Genomic DNA, 20,244 nt, shown 5'->3' on the forward strand with positions numbered 1-20,244 from the left:
AATCCTGTCGAATAAGTGACGAAGGAAAGATGGAAGGATGGAAAGAAAAGAAAGAAAAAAAAAGAAAATAGGAAAGGAAAGGAAACGAAAGGAGGAGGAGGAGGAGGAGGATATGTGAAAGATGAAACGAAGTGAAGAAGACGAAAGTCTCCGTTTTACGAAGCCATTAAATTCCAAAGTAGTGAGTGAGAGAGAAAGATAGATAGATAGAAAGAAATAAGAGAAGAGAGGCGAGAGAGAGAGGAGATGAGAGAAATGCAGGTTTGGTTGGTGGCTCTTCTATCCGTCGAAGGAATCGAATTCCGTTCCTTCCACACGCCAAGCGTGCAAGGAGACAGATAGGAAAGGGAGGAGAGAGGGAGGATGAGTATGGGGTAGAGGAATGGGGGAGGTGGGGGGGGAGTTGAGGGCGGAAGAGAAAACTCTTAAAAGGTATCCCGACGTAAGTCACCCGACGTTAAACGAGAAAGAAATTCCTAGAAAAGGGAACTAGTATTACTAGTACTACTACTACTATACTACCCTTTCCCACCCCCCCACCACCAACTCAACCCTCTTCTACGTTTTACCGACTGATTTTATTTGTAAGGGATAGATCGAACGGAAATCGAACGAGTCCAAGTTGCTGAGTCCAAATGCTACACATTTTTCTTCGATGACAAGGGTGATACGCGATGAAGGTGTCAATTTAAATATCTAGCATCGTGTCATCATCCGCACACCCACCCACCCCCACCCCCACCCCCTTTCCCACTCTACTCTCTCTCCTTCCCTTTTCTTTATTATTTATTATTATTTATTATATAATTATAAATTATCTAATAATATATTATTACATTATATAATATAATATTAATATAATATAATATATAATATTATATATAATAAGTATAATATATTATTAAATTATATAACTATATATAATTACAATTATAAAATATATAAAATATTATTATTTATATTCTTATATTTATTATAAATAAATTAATAAATTTATTAATATTATTTATTATATAAATATTAAATAAATTTTTAAATGATATTTCCATATAGACGTATCGTTTTTTACAAAACGTTCGACGATCATTTCAATCGTTATCGATAATTCATTCGTTCTTATATATTTATTTTATCGTCTCGTATGCAAGAAAATATTTTCGTGATTTTTATTTTAAACACGCCCCCCGACCGACGGAGAATTTTAATTCGGACGATAATTGGGATGTCCCTTGCTTTCTTTCTTTTATTATTTTTTTACTCTTTCGTTTTTCCCCGGGAGTAGTTTATTAACTTTGTATAATTTATTTTTTGAAATAAAATAAAAACATAAGGCCGAACGAATTATAAACACACACACACACAAACTCGATAGAAACATCGATTGTACGATATTAAAACGTGTCCCCTCCTCCCCCTCACCTTACCCTTCTTTTTTATTATTACTTCTCCCTATCGAAATTAATAGTTAAAAAAATAAAGTTTGCATTTTGGAATATTATTAGATATTTAAAATATTATATCCTACGCACGTGTGTTTCATATGTTTGTCGTATAAAAAAATAGTAGGGATTTTCCCAAAAGAAAAAACAAAAAAGAATACACAAACAGAAATAACAAAAATACGAGTCAGAAATTTAATCGAAATATTATTATTCATATCCCGATGATGCATATATATATATAATATCATAATACAACATTGTTGTGTGTGTGTGTGTGTGTATTAGAGTTCCTTGAGAGGGAGAGTAGGTTAACGCGCATTGTAAAAGCGGGCCGTGACGCGAGGGAGGGGTAGGAGGAGGGGGGAGGGGGGGAGGAGTGAGTACCCTAGGATGCACCGTAGTTAGTCGTCGGTACGGCGAAAACCGTAATACGAGGATATTAACGTTCCGGCACGAATCACCCTCATTTCGAAACTCGTGTTTCGGGTCACGTATTACGTAATGACACACCCACGCGTTACGACGGCAACACACAAATCTGATAACGCTGTACAACATCGTAACCTACCAAACACCCACCCCCACCCTCCTCCCCTTCTTCCTCTTACCCCCCCCTTTCTCATTTTGACTCACATCGATATTCATATGTGATTATGCCTTACACGTTATATATATATATATATATTTATAAAATGTGTGTACACGTGTGTGTGTGTGTGTGTAAACGTTTCAATCGATTGATGTTCATCCCTAATAACATTTGCCACACTACGTAACGTTACGCGTTACTATGCATACATGTATATGTATATCTATGTAATATCTAGGTTTTTCCACACGAAGTTAATAAAATTCGTAGTATGAATTAGATATAAAACGCGTGTAGTGTGACCGATGACATTTCGATTGGGGTTGTTCGTATGACGAATATTGAAAATTCGATTGAGAAAAAAACATGTATTGACGGATTGGTAAAGAGGTGTGTTTACCATTGAAATAAATGATTAACCGTTTAATCATAATTAAATTCTCTGTTAATAATACTCAATATTTGGAAGATAGGGGAGAAGAAGGGTGATGATCGTGACGTCGTCATTATTCGACGATAGGCTAACTCCGTTATAAACTACATCCACGTAATGTCGGTAATTGACGATAATTAATTGTTCGTAATTTTTTATTAGGATTTTTTATCATGATCTAACTTAGTTTATTTTAAACGTTTCGTATCCTACTCGATTAAGATCAAATGAGCCGTTTATTTTGAAGTGGCCTAACTCCATTTTTCATTTTTTTCCGGTTACCCACGGTAACATTACAGCTTCAAACTTCTCTATCTATCTAAAGCATTTAAGATTTTTTATATTCCGAGTAACTACGGTCATTCTGGACACATAAGTTTTCAGAGTTAGTTGAATCACTGAACCGTTTATTTTGAAAGTGGCCTAACTCCATTAGGAGTAGAGATTTTGGTGTGGTAGAAATGGCATTAAAAAAACAATAATTTACTGTTTGTCCCCGAGAGTATTACAATATTATCAAAAAGTGTCGGAAAGGTAATAACTTTATTGTACTGAAATGAGACAAGAAGATTTTGTATCACAATTATTAGAAGACGCAATTTTTAAAAGGGACAAGAATTCTAACGGAGAACCAATACTGGTTAAAAATATGTTGGATGCGTTTTGTCAAAAATGAATAAGATTTTCTATAAGACATCAATGAATGAGAACGAAAATTTGAAAGTCCTGAATTTAATACCACGTCGGGGTAGACCAAGAAAGTTCGAAACTATTTGTATTGACACCACTGTAAAAAAATATAAGACAATTACAAGCGCAAAATTCAAGGACATAATTGACTTATTACGATATATACCACCGGAACATCATGATTTCTTTAAATCCCTTTCACATACCAAAATGTAGATGAGTAGAAAATTGTTTTGTAATTTATGTTTGTAAAAAATATTTTGAATCGCATAATTTATGTTTTTAACGTGTTATAAAGATATGTAAAATAAAATAAGTGTTGTTTTTTCGCATTTGAAGCATCTTAAATTATGTTGAATGGACTTCGGTTCCTTCAAATTTGATAACGAATCTGGTTGTTAATTTTGAAAGTGGCCTAACTCCATTCTTGGTAAGAAAACGCATATTATTCACTTAATAATCTGCCATTATTTTAATAGGAACTGTAAATTGAACACCTTTAGATACACTTAAGCAACATAACTCATTGTTATTCTTTACGTATATTTGAATTGCATTGAAACGCCAAACCTTTAAATATCTCATTTAAGGTTATATGGAGTTAGGCCACTTTCAAAATAAACGGCTCAAACATCTCTCTTTTTCCCTTTTCTTTATTTCTTTCTTCCTTCCTTCCTTCTATTTTCCTATTTTCCTTTTTACGTTCGGTTAGAAAGGCAAACGCAAAAGGATGGAAAGGAGAGTCGTAACCGAGTTTACTGACCGTAGTGAAGTATTCGATCGTGCGAAACAAAGGTGAATGGGTTAGATGAAGAGTAGGAGGGGAGGAGGAGGAGGAGAAGGAGGAGATGGAAGAGTGGGTTGTGGGGTGGTCGGGGTAGGGTAGGAAAGATAAAGCGACCGAGTTCTCAGCGCTCGACTGGTGTTTCCTATCATAGTCGGATTCATAAGCGTACGATGTTGCAACGTGGTTTACACGGGATAAAGTAGCCCGATTGGATGACGAGACTGAGAAAAATGAGCGAAGACAAAGAGACAGGGAAGGAAGAAAGGGTAGATAAATTGTTGCGGTTTTTGTCCGTTTGTTCGTTCCGTTCGTTCGTTCGTTCGATAAAAGGAAAGAGAGAGGCAAGAAGAGCTGAGCGAGAAAGAAAAGAAAATTCACAACAAAAAAATAGACACAAAGAAAAAGTATCGAAAAAAGAAATGAAGAGAAAAACAGAGAGAGAGAGGGAGCGAGAGAGAGAGAAATATATCGAGTTCAGTTGAAGCTCGGGTTCGGAAAAATCAATTGAAGCTTCAATTACCGCATAACTTGCCTCGCATTTCGATCGGGACAGTCAAGCCTCTCCTCTCTCCTCCTCCCCCTCCCCCTACTCTTTTGATTTCTCTCCCTCTCCTCACACATCCTATATAGTCTTCCATCTCAATTATTCTTCTTTTTATTTGTCGATTTTTGCCGTTTTGTTTGTTTGTTTGTTCTTTTGTTCTTTTTTGTTTCTCTTCATCACCCCTTCGCCACCCCTCGTTGTACGCTCTTTCTCTCCCCCCGCCCCTTAACCCCCCCACCCGTCGTCTTTATTTTTTATTTCATTCGTTTGTTCTATTTCACTCGGATATATCCAACAATCTGGCGTTCCATAGGTGAAGTTCGATGACACCATCCAAAACAACACAACAACCACCAACAAACCACATTACGTATATTCTTAATTAATATCTCTGCTGGACATACTTTACCTCCCCCACCCTCACCCACACCCTCGTCTACATTCCCATTTCCATCACGATAGAGTAGTTCACTCCCCCTCCCACCCCGCTTTCTACTTCTTTCGATTCTTTTCATTATACGCTACTGCTTTTTCCTTTTTATTTATTTTATTTATTTTATTTTATTTTATTTTCTTTCTTTCTTTTTTTGTTTTTATGTAAATGTTCCATATTCGTTTTTCTCTCTCTTTTTCTCTCTTCCTTTTTTCTTATTCTTTTTCTATTTTATTTTGTTGCATTTTCGGTTATAACTAACTTTAGATTTTCGTCGTAGTAGTAGTAGTAATAAAACACGGTCACATTTATTCATATAGAGGGAACAAAGATATTCGTTTAGAAATATATATTTGTCCCCGTGTAAAACTCCTTTCAATGACGTTAAAATGAAAACGTATTGATAAGCGGGGTGTATATGATTGCGCATTGCTGGCTTGACAGCGGCAGACTCGATTCGTTTCCTGTGTGTGTTTTGTATCGGATCTATTCAAAATTGAGACAGAGGAGAGAGAGAGAGAAAGCCAGATAGAGGAAAACGTGTATGAAAAAGTCGAGCGAAATAAAGATAAAATGTCAGAGCTAATTGACGACTATTCTTAACGATGATCAAGAAAAAAAAAACCAAAAAAAAATAAAAAACAGAACAACTAAAATAACCGTTACCAAAACGTTCCATCACCGCGAATGTTAAACAAAAAAAAACAGAAGAAAAAGAAAATAAACAAAAATATAAACATTGACAAATTTCGAATGGGCCTCTTCTCGTTTTCGATCATCGTCATAGAAAAAAAAAAAAAATAAAATAAAAAAGAAAAAAAGTAATGGAGAATCTTTTCTATATTACTTTTTTTTCCTTTCTTTTTTTTTTTTATACGCGAGTTGTTAAAAATAAACGTTGAAATATTTGAAAAAAGGTTGCACAGAGACGTTCTTTCGATTATTATCGATTCTTAACGTAATCCTGAATTATTATTTTATTGTTGTCTTATTGTTGTTGTTTTATTTTTAACATTTTCTCGCGTATATATATCATACATGAACATAAACTTTTTATTTAGGATAATAATCATTTTCATTCATGCTACTTTCGATAGTAAGTTATTTAGTCTACTGATTAGGGCACCCACGTGGTTCGATATTAAGGATGATTTGTCGGTACAATCGGAAACAAATGTTAATGATCTTTTCATCAAATTCATATCTCTTAATATCTGTTGAAATAGATGATTTTAACCAACTATTTTTTTTTTTATCATCCTTAAATTCACGGTACAGTCACAAACAAAAGTTATTTTATAATTTTCACTTAAATTGAGATTTTTATGTTATTATTAAAATGATCACTAAATTTCATTCTTTTAGAAACTTTATATCAAATTTCAATTTATAAAAAAAAAAATAGTTGTGTTTAAATCATCTATTTCAACAGATATTAAGAGATCTGAATTTGATGAAAATGTCATTAACTTTTGTTTCCGATTGTACCGACAAATCATCCTTAAACTTATCAACAAAGATTATTCATCTTCGAATATACCTCTACTTATTAACTTATACGAATTAGGGGAACATTCAAAATGGGTTGCTGTAAGATAAGGATATTATTATTATTATTATTATTATTATTATTATTATTATTATTATTATCACAATTATATAGAATATTATATCACAATTATATGAAATTTGATAGAAATAGAGATAGTACTAACAGATAGATAGATAGATAACTAGATAGATAGATAGATAGATAGATAGATAAATAGATATGCGTAAGAAAATAAGTATGTGATAGTACGTAAAAAGAGAAAAAGATAATTTAAAAGACAAAAAGAAAGAAACAGAAAAGAAAATGAAATCATTTTTTTTCGCCATGCGAGACGAAGCGATGCAAACAACAACAAAAAAAAAAATAAAATAAAAAGGAAAACAATTCTGAACAATAGTAGTTTTAATACGTTCCCATTGTTTTTCATTTTCTCTTTGCGTTTGTCATTTTGATACGTACGTATTATCTCATCAGGTTTCCTGCAGATATCATTTTTATCAGGATGCGTACTTTTTCTTTTGCTTTTGTTTTGGTTTTGTTTTTATAATTATAATTAAAATCCTTTAAATTGTTCGCTATGTGCTTTGCTTCTTTATTTTTCTTTTATTGTTTTTTTTCTTTTTTATTTTATTTTCAGTTTCCTTCTTGTACGTTTGCGAATCAAATATTTCAACGATAAGATAATAATTCATGCAAAGAAACGAAGAGATAAGGGGATGCCACGAAATTGAAATTCTTTTCGTTATTGTCGACCCATATATGGGCTGCTCGTGGTCCATACAATGGTTCGATATACCAACCCACATACTATGATCATCAATGCACAAACGAAAATTTATATATTCAATGATTTACATATTCGAATTTAACTATGAAATAACGAAAAGATTATTTAATACGAAGCTTCCAATTATCTTCTATTATTCATTTATATCATAGAAACATACATATATATCTACTAATTATTAACCTATTATAATTTTTATTAATATTTATTAATTATATATATATAATAATTATTAAGAGATTAAAAAAAATACATGAAAGTGTGCGTTAAAAAATTAAAAAAAGTTATGTGTCGTGGGAAGAAGAAAAAATACAACAAAATTAATTATTCTAACTAGATAACGATAGCTAGATAGATGCACTAAATATAAGCCACCAATCGTGTGTAAATAATAAAAAAAAAAAAAGAAAGCATGAATGAAACGTGTCTTTGGTTAATGACTAATCGGTAATATATACATATATATATATATAAATATATGTACAAACACACACACAAACACAAAGCTATGAATCAGAGCGAACTAATGTGTCACGCGTAAAAAAAAGGGGAAAAAAAAATAGATGGAAACATTTGCGTGTTAGAGAGAGCGTGTAAAAGTGGGAGTAGAAAATTTGTTTGCGAGTAAGGGGATGGAAGAATACAACAAAACGCGAACTGTACGCAATACGGGGACACACACACATATACACACACAGACACACATGATTTTTCTTGTTTTTTAAGGCGTAAATTTAATTAATATTTTATTTTTTTTAATTAATTAAAAATCTACCTTTTACCTTTTTTTTTTTTTTATTTATTATCATCATTATCATTATTATTACATTTTTCTTCGTTTGCTTTGGGTAAGATGGTTGCTAAAATGTTCATGCTCATTTTTCGCGTTACGATGATAATCCTTTCTTAAAAATTACGAATAAAACAAACGAGTGAAATCTAACGAATGAACGAACGAGACTGGAAGGTATCAGAAATTTTGTTTTATAATTACAAAAAAAAAAAAGAAAAAAATATTAATCAACTGTAAGAAATGCGAGCGTAAATTTTTGTATAAACAAAAAAAATTAAAAATATTACGTACAGTCAGCCTATCGTTAAATCAACGTTGCCTGCCTGTCTGTCTCGGATTGTTCGAAAATCCTGTATAATTTTGTATTTTTCGTTTAAAACTGTAATAAATTTTCTTACTCACATTGAGTTCATATAGAAAAGTTTTTTACTGGTTTACGATTCATTCAAAAAGCGACGACAAGTTTGTAATGGACTTCGATATACTACGACACCGTGCAATATCGTTGAGAAAAGGTGTAATAGGCCAAAGTTATCGCAAGTATAGATATAGAGAGAAAATGGAGAAGGGTCTTGAATGGTTCGTAGAAAAAAAAAAAAAAGAAAAAAAAACCTAACATAAGTGCAATAAAAAAGTAACGGGATTTCTTTCGCGTATACTCGCGGACGAAAACTTTTTCGCTTAAACTCTGTTACCTCTTTTTTTTTTATCTTTTCTCTTTTTTTCAACAACGTATATATACTCTGCCGAGTAATAGAAGAAAATCACAAAAGAAAAAAATATATGAGCCGTTTATTTTGAAAGTGGCCTAACTCCATTTTTCATTTTTTTCCGGTTAGCCACGGTAACATGTACAGCTTCAAATTATCTATCAAAGCATTTAAGATTTTTTATATTCCGAGTAAATACGGTCATTCTGGACACATAAGTTTTCAGAGTTAGTTGAATCACTGAACCGTTTATTTTGAAAGTGGCCCAACTCCATTAGGAGTAGAGATTTTGGTGTGGTAGAAATGGCATTAAAAAAAAATAATTACTGTTTGTCCCCCAGAGATTACAATATTATCAAAAAGTGTCGGAAAGGTAATAACTTTATTGTACATGAAATGAGACAAGAAGATTTTGTACAACAAAATTATTAGAAGACGCAATTTTTAAAAGGGTCAAGAATTCTAACGGAGAACCAATAAACTGGTTAAAAATATGTTGGATGCGTTTTGTCAAAAATGAATAAGTTTTCTATAAGACATCAATGAATGAGAACGAAAATTTGAAAGTCCTGAATTTAATACCACGTCGGGGTAGACCAAGAAAGTTCGAAAATATTGTATTGACACCACTGTATAAAATATAAGACAAATTACAACCACAAAATTCAAGGACATAATTGACTTATTACGATATATACCACCGGAACATCACGATTTCTTTAAATCCCTTTCACATACACAAAATGTAGATGAGTAGAAAATTGTTTTGAATTTATGTTTGTAAAAAATATTTTCAATCGCATAATTTATGTTTTTAAAGTGTTATAAAGATACGTAAAATAAATAAGTATTGTTTTTTCGCAATTTGAAGCATCTTAAATTACATTGAATGGACTTCGGTTCCTTCAAATTTGATAACGAATCCGGTTGTTAATTTTGAAAGTGGCCTAACTCCATTCTTGGTAAGAAACGCATATTATTCACTTAATAATTGCCATTATTTTAATAGGAACTGTAAATTGAACACCTTTAGATACACTTAAGCAACATAACTCATTGTTATTCTTTACGTATATTTTTAATTGCATTGAAACGCAAACCTTTAAATATCTCAATTTAAGGTTATATGGAGTTAGGCCACTTTCAAAATAAACGGCTCATATATAAAGATCAAAATAACGAGGAAAAAGATTAATTCGAGAAATAAGAGAGAATAAAAAACGCGAATATTTGGAAAAAAAAAAAAAAAAGAAAATCTCGAATAATAAACTGTGTTATTTTTTTTTCTTACCGAGAAATTATTTGTCAGAGAGAGCGAGCGAGAGAGAGAGAGAGAGAAAGAGAGAGAGAGGAGAGAGAAACGAGAGAGCGAGAAAGAAAAAGGAAAAAGAAACTAGATAAAAAACGGGGAAAATGTTGAACCGTCGCCAACAAAAAAAAAAATTATCGAATTATTCCGCACCCCTTGTGTTAAATTGGTGCAGTAAATAGTTCGACGGCATTTTTCTGTTTCTTTTTCTTTTTCTTTTTTCTTAGATAATAATTTAAAAATAAAACAAGCTTCTCTCAAGAGAGAGAGAGAGAGAGAGAGAGAGAAAGCAAGGCAACGTCGAATTCAATTCGAACAAAGCGTAGTAATAGTAGTAATAGTAGTGGGGTAGTAGCTTACTTTTAACCCTTAACAACCCTTTCGTTATACTAGCGACCCTTATAAGAGTCGTACAATTTATAATTTTAATCGAATCGCAACGAAAGGGTTAATAACAAAGCGGTATATAAATAAATATTTATTTACGCACGAATTAAAAATGCGAATTAAAAAAAATATTTAAAAGAAATATTAAAAAAAAAAAAAAGAAATAAGATAGGAGAAAAAGAATAAGAGGGGGATGTGGATGTGAATTGTGTCGAATGATATATCTACATACAAATTATTATACACATAATATATATATATGTAATGAATATATATAAATCTATATCTATATATATGTATATATATTTACAAATAATACCTAGGCGAACGCCACTCGCGTTAAGATGTCGTCACCCCGAGCCGGGACTGCCGTACTGCAACAGACACCCGAAACACTGTCATCAAATGCGCCCTTTAAGCAACGCTTTCATTATATTAGAAGAAGAAAAAAAAAAGTAAAAAATAAAAAAATACAAAGATATAGAAAAAATATTCTTTACCGAAGCGATGCATCCCGGTAAAGATATTTTTGTTTAATGCAGAAAATAATGCAAAACGCATCGGCAACTAATATCCACCCCTTTTTTTTTTTTGAGAAAAACGAAAGTTCTAATTTAATTTCTATATTTTTTTATCTTATCCTTTATTTATTGTTTCATATTTCTTTTTTAATTTAATTTATTTTGTTTTATTTTATTTTATTTTATTTCGACGAGACGTATTTTAATTGTTTTTTTTTTTTTTTATTTGCAAGTAAAGATATAACACACACAAAAATTACTTCTATTCGTCTTCTTTTTATCTTCTTTTTTTTTTTCTTTTCTTTCTTAAATTTTATTTCGTCTTTCTCGTAACGAGTAGAAATTAGATAGCACGATGCACTCTCATTGTTGGAAACCTCTGCTAATGTTTGTTAGTTGACATGCCGTGAAATGCAGAAAAAGTCAGACCATATCTCGAAATCTTTCTTTCTTTCTTTCTTTTTTTCTTTTTTTTCTATAATTCGATCATTTTAAGATCTTTTGTTATGTCATTACAGCGTACACATACATGCTGTTATCTTTTTATATGAAATGATTATTCTAAAATCATTGTAATAAGTGAAAAAAAGAAAATAATAAAACATTTTCATACAAAAAAAAAGAAAAAATACCCTAAAAAAAAAAGAATTTATCTCATTTATACAAATCTCGATTAAATTAAAAAAAGAAAAACAAAAAAAGAATAGAAAGAAAAATTTCGAGATGGTTTATAAGTATTCTCGCTTTTTTTCCGTCCCTTTGTTTTCACAATTCTTGTTAGTAGAATAAAAAAAGAAAAGACACAAATACACACAACCAACCAATTAGATTATCGGTGAGTCTTGAAAAAGTAAAAATGCGAGTCAGGCTTATATGGCGAGTCAATATGTTAACGTAAATTATTGAGGTAAAAACTAGGGAATATATATATATAAGTGTGTATGTGTGTGTCTGTGTGTGTGTTAAATTGGGCATATTAAAAGGAAGGAAAAAGGAGAGGGTGGGGAAAGAAATTGTTTAAATTGGGAATATATTTGATTGGTCGAGTGTATACATTATAGACAAGTATTACAAAAAAAAAGAAATAAATAAAAAACCCACCCTTTTTCCACGCGGAAAAAGGGTAAGTTATTGGATCGTTTAGTATGTCGATGCAGATAGGCCGTGTAAACAAGCTGGTTTTTTGTTTTTTATGATACATATGTACAATCAAAGAGTAGTAGTCCAGTTTAAGCTAAAATCGAACACTAATCGAACACGCGTATGTTTCTCTGTGTGTGTGTGTGTGTGTGTACACATAACGACAAAACGATATTCTTTTTTATCGGGTAGCATGATTCTCAACCACCGGAAATGCACGGATCAAAAATGCTGATTTTTGGGTTAGCCACGCGAAAAAAATCAAATCGCGAGGTAAAATCCGCGTCATCGACAATCCCATATTTTTAAGTTAATTTTTAAACGATCGTAAAGAAAAAGAAAAATTTGTCCATAAATTATAATCCCTCAAACTTGGGAGGGGTGGAAGAAAATTTTCGAACAAGTTTTTCTTTTTAATATATTTTTCAGATTGGAAGATGAAAGATGTTTTTTTCTTTTTTAATGTATTTAATTATTTTTGTTATTAATCGTCCGTTAAAAAAAAGAAAGAAAGTACGTACACGCGTTAGGATTCTAATTAAACACGAGACAGGCATATAATTATTGTTTAACGATTGTTATAATAAACAAGAATTTGAGGGATATTTAAAAATACGAATTAAATTAACCCCTTGACGTAGAATAACGTCTGAAAAAGATGTTCAAGAATAACCGTTTCCTTATATAAATATTATTCATTTATTTAATTATTGTTAATTAATAAAAAATATTCCATTTCTAAGCTTGCAGCAGCAGCAACAGCACCGTCACAACAATTCGTTTGATGCGAGTCAAATTAAATGAAAAAAATCTTTTATATGCATTTAATTGAATTTTATTTGTGTGTGTCAAGGGGCTTAAAAAAAAGGAGAGATGAAAATCGTTTGACCTAAAAAAACACGTTTAATTATTATCGATCAGCCGTATTTATATTTATAGTTTTCTTCTTCCCCAAGGCTTCACTCGGACAAATTAAGATAGTGACGTAATCACGCGAAAAATATTTCCGTGTTAATTAACAACGCGTCACGTCTTCATTTTCCCCGGTGTCTTGGGTGTAGGTAGCACATCAAAAACTTGTCCGAAGTTTATAGTTCGCGTGGCAATAGTTGTAGTAGTAGTAGTAGTGGTAGTGGTAGTGGTAGTATGACGGTGATGGAAAAGGTGTTGGTACGAGTTACTTCCGGTGATTTGAGTTTCCAAATTGCCCGACAAATTTTCAACGACTTACAACATTGTTAGACCTACGTCGACTATTTTTTTCTTTTCTTTCTCGAAAATTCTTTTATTATTTGTTTTTGTTCTTTCTTTTTTTTTTGTATATAAATATATATTTATATGTATACGTTCAAAAATTACATATTACGTATTCTCAAACCAAAAGCATTTTGTTAATTAAGCTATCGAAAACTATCAACAACAGCATTTATTAATTATATTGCATAAATAAGATAAACGGCAGATTTATAAACCACTTATTATAATATTTACTTTTGTATTCATTATAATAAATAACAATTTAATCCTTTTCATATAATTAAGGATACACATTCGTGCAAAAAGGGTTACCCACTAGATATGAACTTGTGTAAGGGTCGTAAAAAGTGTCAAGATAATATATTATAAAAAAACAAAAATATACACGAGATATATGACTGCAAAATAGTTTATAACAATACCGTTTATCCTATACAAAGAGATAGAGAAAAAAAAATAAATAAATAAAAAAGAAAATCTATAGATAGGCGCAGCCCACTCTGCCGATTCGACTAGCAAACAGTAGGCAGCTACCTTTCATTGAATCAAGGCAGGTTTCCTGTGGTTCATGTTAAAGAATCTGAACTGTAGCCGCAGCGTTAGGTCTTTCCGTACTGTTGGGAAAGAATAATAGGTGTCGTAAGTATTTATCGCAGTTTTTTTAAATGACTCACAACATTGTATCAATTGTTCTTTTTTAATGTCTTCTCTAATGGAGGTTTGTGTCATTTATGTATTCTCATATACATGTCTGTGTGTGTGTTTGTGTCTGCTGCTTGATGTGTGTTTGTATCTGCTGCTTGATGTGTGTGTGTGTGGCTGGCTGCTTGATGTGTGGGTGGCATTGGCATATATATGTATGTACAATCATTTATTTTGATTTGTTGTTTTGTGTATTACATTTTCACCTAATTTCGTTTACATGTATATACATTTGTTGTTGTCCAAGAGGTAAAGCAGAATATGAACAATTTTCAAATGATTAATAATTAATCGTTATTAATTATTAATCTAATTGACAAGCTAGTTTTTCGTGTCAAATAAATTTCTCTTTCACAATAATTATAACGTGAAATGTAATAACGAATTCTGCCTTTCCTACGAGTTTCTCATTTTTATATCTAATCTCTTCTTTTTGATCGTAATTAAATATGCTCGTGTTTTTTTTCTTTTTAACTTTAGAAGATAAAAAAGATTATTATAAATGTAAAGTTGTAATATGTATTTTGGCGTAATTTAAAAAAAAAGAAAAAGAAATATTCTCTTCAGAATAAACACCTGTATATTCCTGAAAAATATGAATTATATAAGAGACACGTTTCTTGCATGTACCTGGGAGAAAAGGGTCGAATTATCAACGTTCTTTATTATTATTAAAAAAAAAAGAAAAGAAATCCTTGAAATTTTTATCCTAATTCGAAAAGTCTTAGCGTGCAGTCGATTATTTATAATTTTGTGCGTTTCCGTCAACAGCATAGAAGATAATAGAGAAACTGTAATTTAGTGCGAGCAACTAAATATAATAAATTAAAAAATAAATCAAAGTAAGATATATAAAAGTGTAAAAAGAGAAAGAAAGATGGTGAGATAGATCGATCATGCGAGATATATGGACGTGATGCGTGAAAAATGGATTTTGTTAGTTTGCCACGTGTCTTCTCGTTAAAAGAACAATTGTGTTTCCTAATTGGAAGAACAATCTCGACAAATGTAATATTAATTATCGATTTGAACGGTAACAATAACATTTTAAATAAAACAAAAAAAAAGAACACTTTACTCTCAAGATGCGCATATACAAGTGCATAAGAATAATAACAAATTGCAAGGGGGTGGGGGTGGGGGTGGGGGGACAAATATACAAATATACAAAAATATAAAACTCGGGGAAATATTTTTTCGTTTCTTCTTTCTTCGATAAATCTCTAAAAAAACAAAAGACAAAAAAAACAAAAACAATCTTACACAATTATAATTGTTCGTTATAAAAATCGAAAGATTTTACAATCATTCGCATTCGGGAATCATTCAAATCTTGCGCTTAAATTTGATTTTTTTCCCCTCAAATAAAAACTCGATGCAATCCGGGATATTAAAATACATGAACGAAATATCGACAAGGGGGGTGGGGGCCGGGGCTGGGGTCAAATAAAAACTAAGGGGATAGAAGGGGAAAAGAAATTAAAAAAAAAAATAAAAAAAAAAATATAAGAACAAAGAAGATATTTGTTTCGTTGTGAAATTGTATTTTTTCTTTACTCACTGCGCCGTGTTCAGCGCTAGGCTCGATTTTTTCGATCATCTAACTGAAGAACGGTGAACGTGTCACGACCCACACCGATTGCTACGACCTTTGCGCGTTCCATAGGTTCCACACGACAGACTGGCATGACAAATATATTTTATTAAACATAAGCGAGAATGGAAAACTTGTCATTTTGTCTTTTTTTTTTTTTTTTTATTGCTTTGTTTTTTCTTTTTTTTTTCTTTTTTTTTTTTCGACGCACGTACAATAAACGCGTTCCACGCGAAATATCGAATAATCATTTTTTTTTGTCGAGAGAAAAGGGATTTTTGTCGAATTTTCACTTCGATGGGATGATACCACCCCTCCACTCCTAAAACTCGCGACGTAAATGAATTTTACCAAATATATTTAAACCTGTGTGATATAATTCATCACCGTTTTCGCGCGGATTAGTTTTCGATTGTTTTCGGTGCGAGATGATTTTATGATTAAGCGAGATGGATGGATGATGATATGAATTCGCAAATAAAAATAAAAATAAAAATAAAAAGAAAAAATAATATCTTTTAAATAAAAGCGTGCAAGTTTGATTCGAACGGATGATATACGTGTGACCGACATGCGAAAAAAAGGATGAAAGAAAAGTATGGTTCAAGATTTTGACCTAGAATATTGAAGTAAGAAATATATTATGAATTTTCATTGATTGTTGGTTCAAGTATGTATAAGTGTAACGAATTTTATATCATTTTTTTTTTTTTCTATATGTATAATAATTGAAAACATAAGCAACGAGAATATAGTTAGTCAACCTCACTCTGTATTGAGTGTGAGAGGCGTATAAATGAAAATTATTCGCATTTTTGTATCATCTCTCTACTAAGGCCAAAACACAAGAAACCACAATAACGTAATACAATAATCCATACCAAATAGTGTGTAATCAGTACACGCTAATCTTCGGTTCTTTGCTAAAAGTTAAACAGAATTGTTTAAGATTGATTATTTGTTTTTTGTTTTCTTCTTTTTTGTTTTGTTTTGAGTAGAACAAAAAGAAAATATAAAAATCTAGGTACAATATCTTTGGTAAGAAATGGTAGTAGGTTTTGTTTGAACACGATTTGATGGATAGGGTACACTCTTAGGGGGTATTATAATTACCTCAATGTCACTAACTAGAAAAATAATGAATGATAATATAGCGGGATGATTGGATGAATAGTGATTTGCTAATAAAGCGCTACGTGAGACTACGAAGCAGATTAAAAAGGCTTAGAAGCATTTCGTCATATAGTCTCCATTGTTCCTCATACAATTGCTCCCATCTAAACGAAAACATCAATATAACTCATTTTGTAACGTTGCAATGAAAAACTTTTGTTGACGTATCTAATTTGTAATGAATTAATTTATATAATGACTGCACTCCGCAACACATTTCATATTCTATATAAAATGGATACAATTAAAATGATGTAAAAATCTAGAAAAAAATAATACTTCCGAAGTATAATGGAGCTAGAAAAAAATGATACGATTATCCTGCAATTGATGGTAGAAAAATTTGTAAACGCGTTGTGTTTGATTGGCCAATACGAGAGAATTTCATTAAAATTAACATTACAAAGTAATTATTTGAAAAATAATTTGCGTATTTCAATGTACTTACTCCTATCGATGTTACGTTGTAAATGTGCAGCCACGCGATGTCTGGCGTCGTTGAACTCGAAATGAAGTCCGAGTCGTAATAACGATGGATTTTGTTCGACCAATTGTGTGATTTCCATTTCAATTTTGTTACCCAAAACTTGTGATCTCTGAGAAAATGAAAATACGATAAATTATATGACAAAATTTGTGATATTTCGAGAACATTTTTATAATTAATTATATAAAATATAATATTATATGCAATTATATATATAATATATTAAATTGATTCTAATCTTACCTGATTAGAACATCGGAATTCTTCGATCGATTTGGTTTTTAGAAGGGCTCTAATGAGCCTGACTATCACAGGTGGGCTTATGAAATTTGTTTCCACGCTAAAACATATAAAAAACAAATTAAAAATGATTTTGAAATATATCAATACACGACTAATATTTATTTAATTAGGCGTTGCACTAACTTTAATACTCTAAGCGTAGAGTTTTTCTCCATGGCATCTGCCAACCTTTGGGCAGTTTTGTCGTTAAGTCCAACATTTGTTAAACTCAAAGACTCGAGATGCGTATTTCCTTCTAATCCTTCGAACAACTGGATAAATTTCTCGTCCGAGATATTCTGTAATGTGTAAGACGAGCATAAAAATTCGATATTAACGTAATATTAATAAAAATAAATATAATCGAATATCGTTCCGTATTTTAAATACTAACTTTAATATTATTCCAGTTTAATTCGGTTAGCTTAGAATCGTCATCTCTAACTTGTTTGATAGTTGCATCAACGTCCGTGTCATTAGGCGGTTCCATTGGATAAGGTTTTGGTTGACTAGCTTTCGTCACTCCATCCCAGCCCAATCCCACGGGCTGTCCAGAATTTAATAAAGATGCGTGATATTGATCCTGGTTCATCATAGAGTGGAACCCAAGAATGGCTGCATAAATGCACATCAATTTTATAAAAACGTTTACATATTTGATAAATCTAACTGTATACGCTGTTATTGTATTTACCTGCAAGATCAATAATTTCTTCTTGAGACGCGTTCGACAATGCTTGTTCGTATTCTTCTCCAAGATCTATCGCAATTTGCTCATCCACTTCTTTTTCTTTCGCGCTATCCTGAGCAGGTGGGATCCACTGCGATAATAAATATTTACATATAGTTTTTGTATATATAACTGTAGTTTCATGACATATATATATATATAATTATTATAAATCTTACTTTTTTTCCTCTAATAACTCCAGGTACATAGGGTTTTAATTCTGGTCTATCCGGTGTTTCCAAAGCCTGTTTGTTAATGTGTTCGATGAGTTTCTTTCGGTTAAGAGGACCCGTCGGGCTCTTGTCGCACTCATAGCTGCAACGCTGTGATGGAGGCATAAAACTGTCCTAAAAAATAATATACATTTATTAATAGTCTTAAATTGCATATCCATGCACGAACACATGCATGTGCACAGCGTAAGATTACAATCGAATAAAAAAGATACCGATAAAACGCATGCAAAAGAAATGATTAATATTGTTTAATACCATAAGAATCTTTAGATCTTACATCTGGATCGACTTCCTTGGCAAGTATATTGATTTCTTCGGGTGTTAGCTGCGCCAGCAATTCGTCAACATCGACATCTTCGTATTCGCTTAAATCCTTGCCATATAGCTTAGCGGCTGTTGTCATGGTGGTTGTTTTGGTTGACGCAGAAGTCTGTAAATGATCCCATGGTCGTTGGTCGACTACTGAATGTTTTCGAGACATGTTTATCTTATCGGTTGCAAAACTAATAATAATTATCTATCACTGTCGATACATTCAAAGCGATGGACTTTTCAATAACAGGTATAATAAACCATTAAACAATTAGTTTGAAATAAATTAGGATGAGTCACGTTCCAATAACTGACTTATTAAATGATAAAAGAAACAAAAAGAAGATATTAGCGTCAGAGAGATACAGGAGAAGATCAATAAGATACTATCTTCCTTGAACGAGTATAAGATGAATAAAAATATTTCTAATAAGAGATTTGGGATGACAGTAGAGGTTGCAAACGAACGAGAAACTAAACGGTAAGGTTGTCCGTGATCGAATGTCCGATGTATCGACAATTAGAATTTAAATTCGGCAAATGTCCAATACGGCTGATGCCCTTTGACCCAAATAATTCCGGATCGATTTTCATTGACAAGTTGGCTGCCAATTTGGCAGTAGGTATAGGAGAACGAACGATACGTGTACGTTTTAGTATCGCGGAAGGAACTAACATATATGCATAGATAGTAAATATATATATATATGTATGTGTGTAACTTACGATCGTTTGGATTTCTTACGATCCGTGGCCGAATACTAATTGGTATTTTCCGCTATGATATCACGATGTGAATTTGGTAGTGTGGGAAAAAAAAAACCTCGCCCACTATAGTCACGATAGACGTACAACTTCACTGACCAGTATAGTCCAACGTTTGTGGATGATGATTGCGGCAGCGCCCTTTGACGCTTACACTTTATTTATGCTAACAATCGTACACTAACCAACTCGACGAGAATGCAACGAAAATCATCATATCTTTTTTTTTCATTTTATTCTATACTATTTTATATTCAAGATCTTACTAAGTTATAATTTTCTTTCAATTATTCGGATTTATTTGACGATATTTCGTTAATTCGATTTAATCGATTTTTACGAAATTATTTTGATAACCAATAAATACAATGGTCGATATAAAATGGATGGTGGCGGAAGAGTTAAGACAAATGGACTATAGTGGACGCGCTCGGTTCATGGAGAAAGTTTCTGCGCATTTCCCCATTGCGCAGGTATCGACTCTATCGTTGATATTCATTGGCGGGAATTTCAAATCAACTTAACGCGGAAATAATTCGAATCTTTCGAATAACTTTCGTTTCTCAAAAGTGATTATATCTCTTTTGAA

At 31.8% G+C, this 20,244-nt stretch overlaps 1 protein-coding gene across 7 annotated transcripts in view; it reads right to left on the reverse strand.

The window, feature by feature from the left end:
• Positions 1–20,244, reverse strand: part of LOC122515048 (tropomodulin) — a 51,808-nt gene that overhangs the window by 4,848 nt on the left and 26,716 nt on the right. For 2 of the 7 annotated variants that reach the window (XR_006303197.1, XR_006303200.1), the window contains exons 2-10: positions 18,856–19,008; positions 18,522–18,689; positions 18,307–18,433; positions 18,007–18,227; positions 17,757–17,911; positions 17,574–17,670; positions 17,292–17,439; positions 15,638–15,757; positions 10,776–10,830 (exon numbers count right to left, since the gene is read on the reverse strand). Coding sequence is in view for 3 of the 7 variants with exons in the window: in XM_043632206.1 (XP_043488141.1) it covers positions 15,654–15,757; positions 17,292–17,439; positions 17,574–17,670; positions 17,757–17,911; positions 18,007–18,227; positions 18,307–18,433; positions 18,522–18,689; positions 18,856–19,008 (1,173 nt within the window). In the remaining 4 variants the exon portion in view is untranslated. Of the gene's footprint in view, positions 1–10,775; positions 10,831–13,908; positions 13,989–15,633; positions 15,758–17,291; positions 17,440–17,573; positions 17,671–17,756; positions 17,912–18,006; positions 18,228–18,306; positions 18,434–18,521; positions 18,690–18,855; positions 19,009–19,616; positions 20,121–20,244 lie in introns of those variants that run through there. The other 5 variants (XR_006303199.1, XR_006303198.1, XM_043632209.1 and 2 more) reach the window with 5 other exon arrangements.

Source organism: Polistes fuscatus, unplaced genomic scaffold (assembly GCF_010416935.1).
Source record: "Polistes fuscatus isolate 324 unplaced genomic scaffold, CU_Pfus_HIC Scaffold17, whole genome shotgun sequence".
Classification (NCBI taxonomy): Eukaryota; Metazoa; Arthropoda; class Insecta; order Hymenoptera; family Vespidae; genus Polistes; species Polistes fuscatus.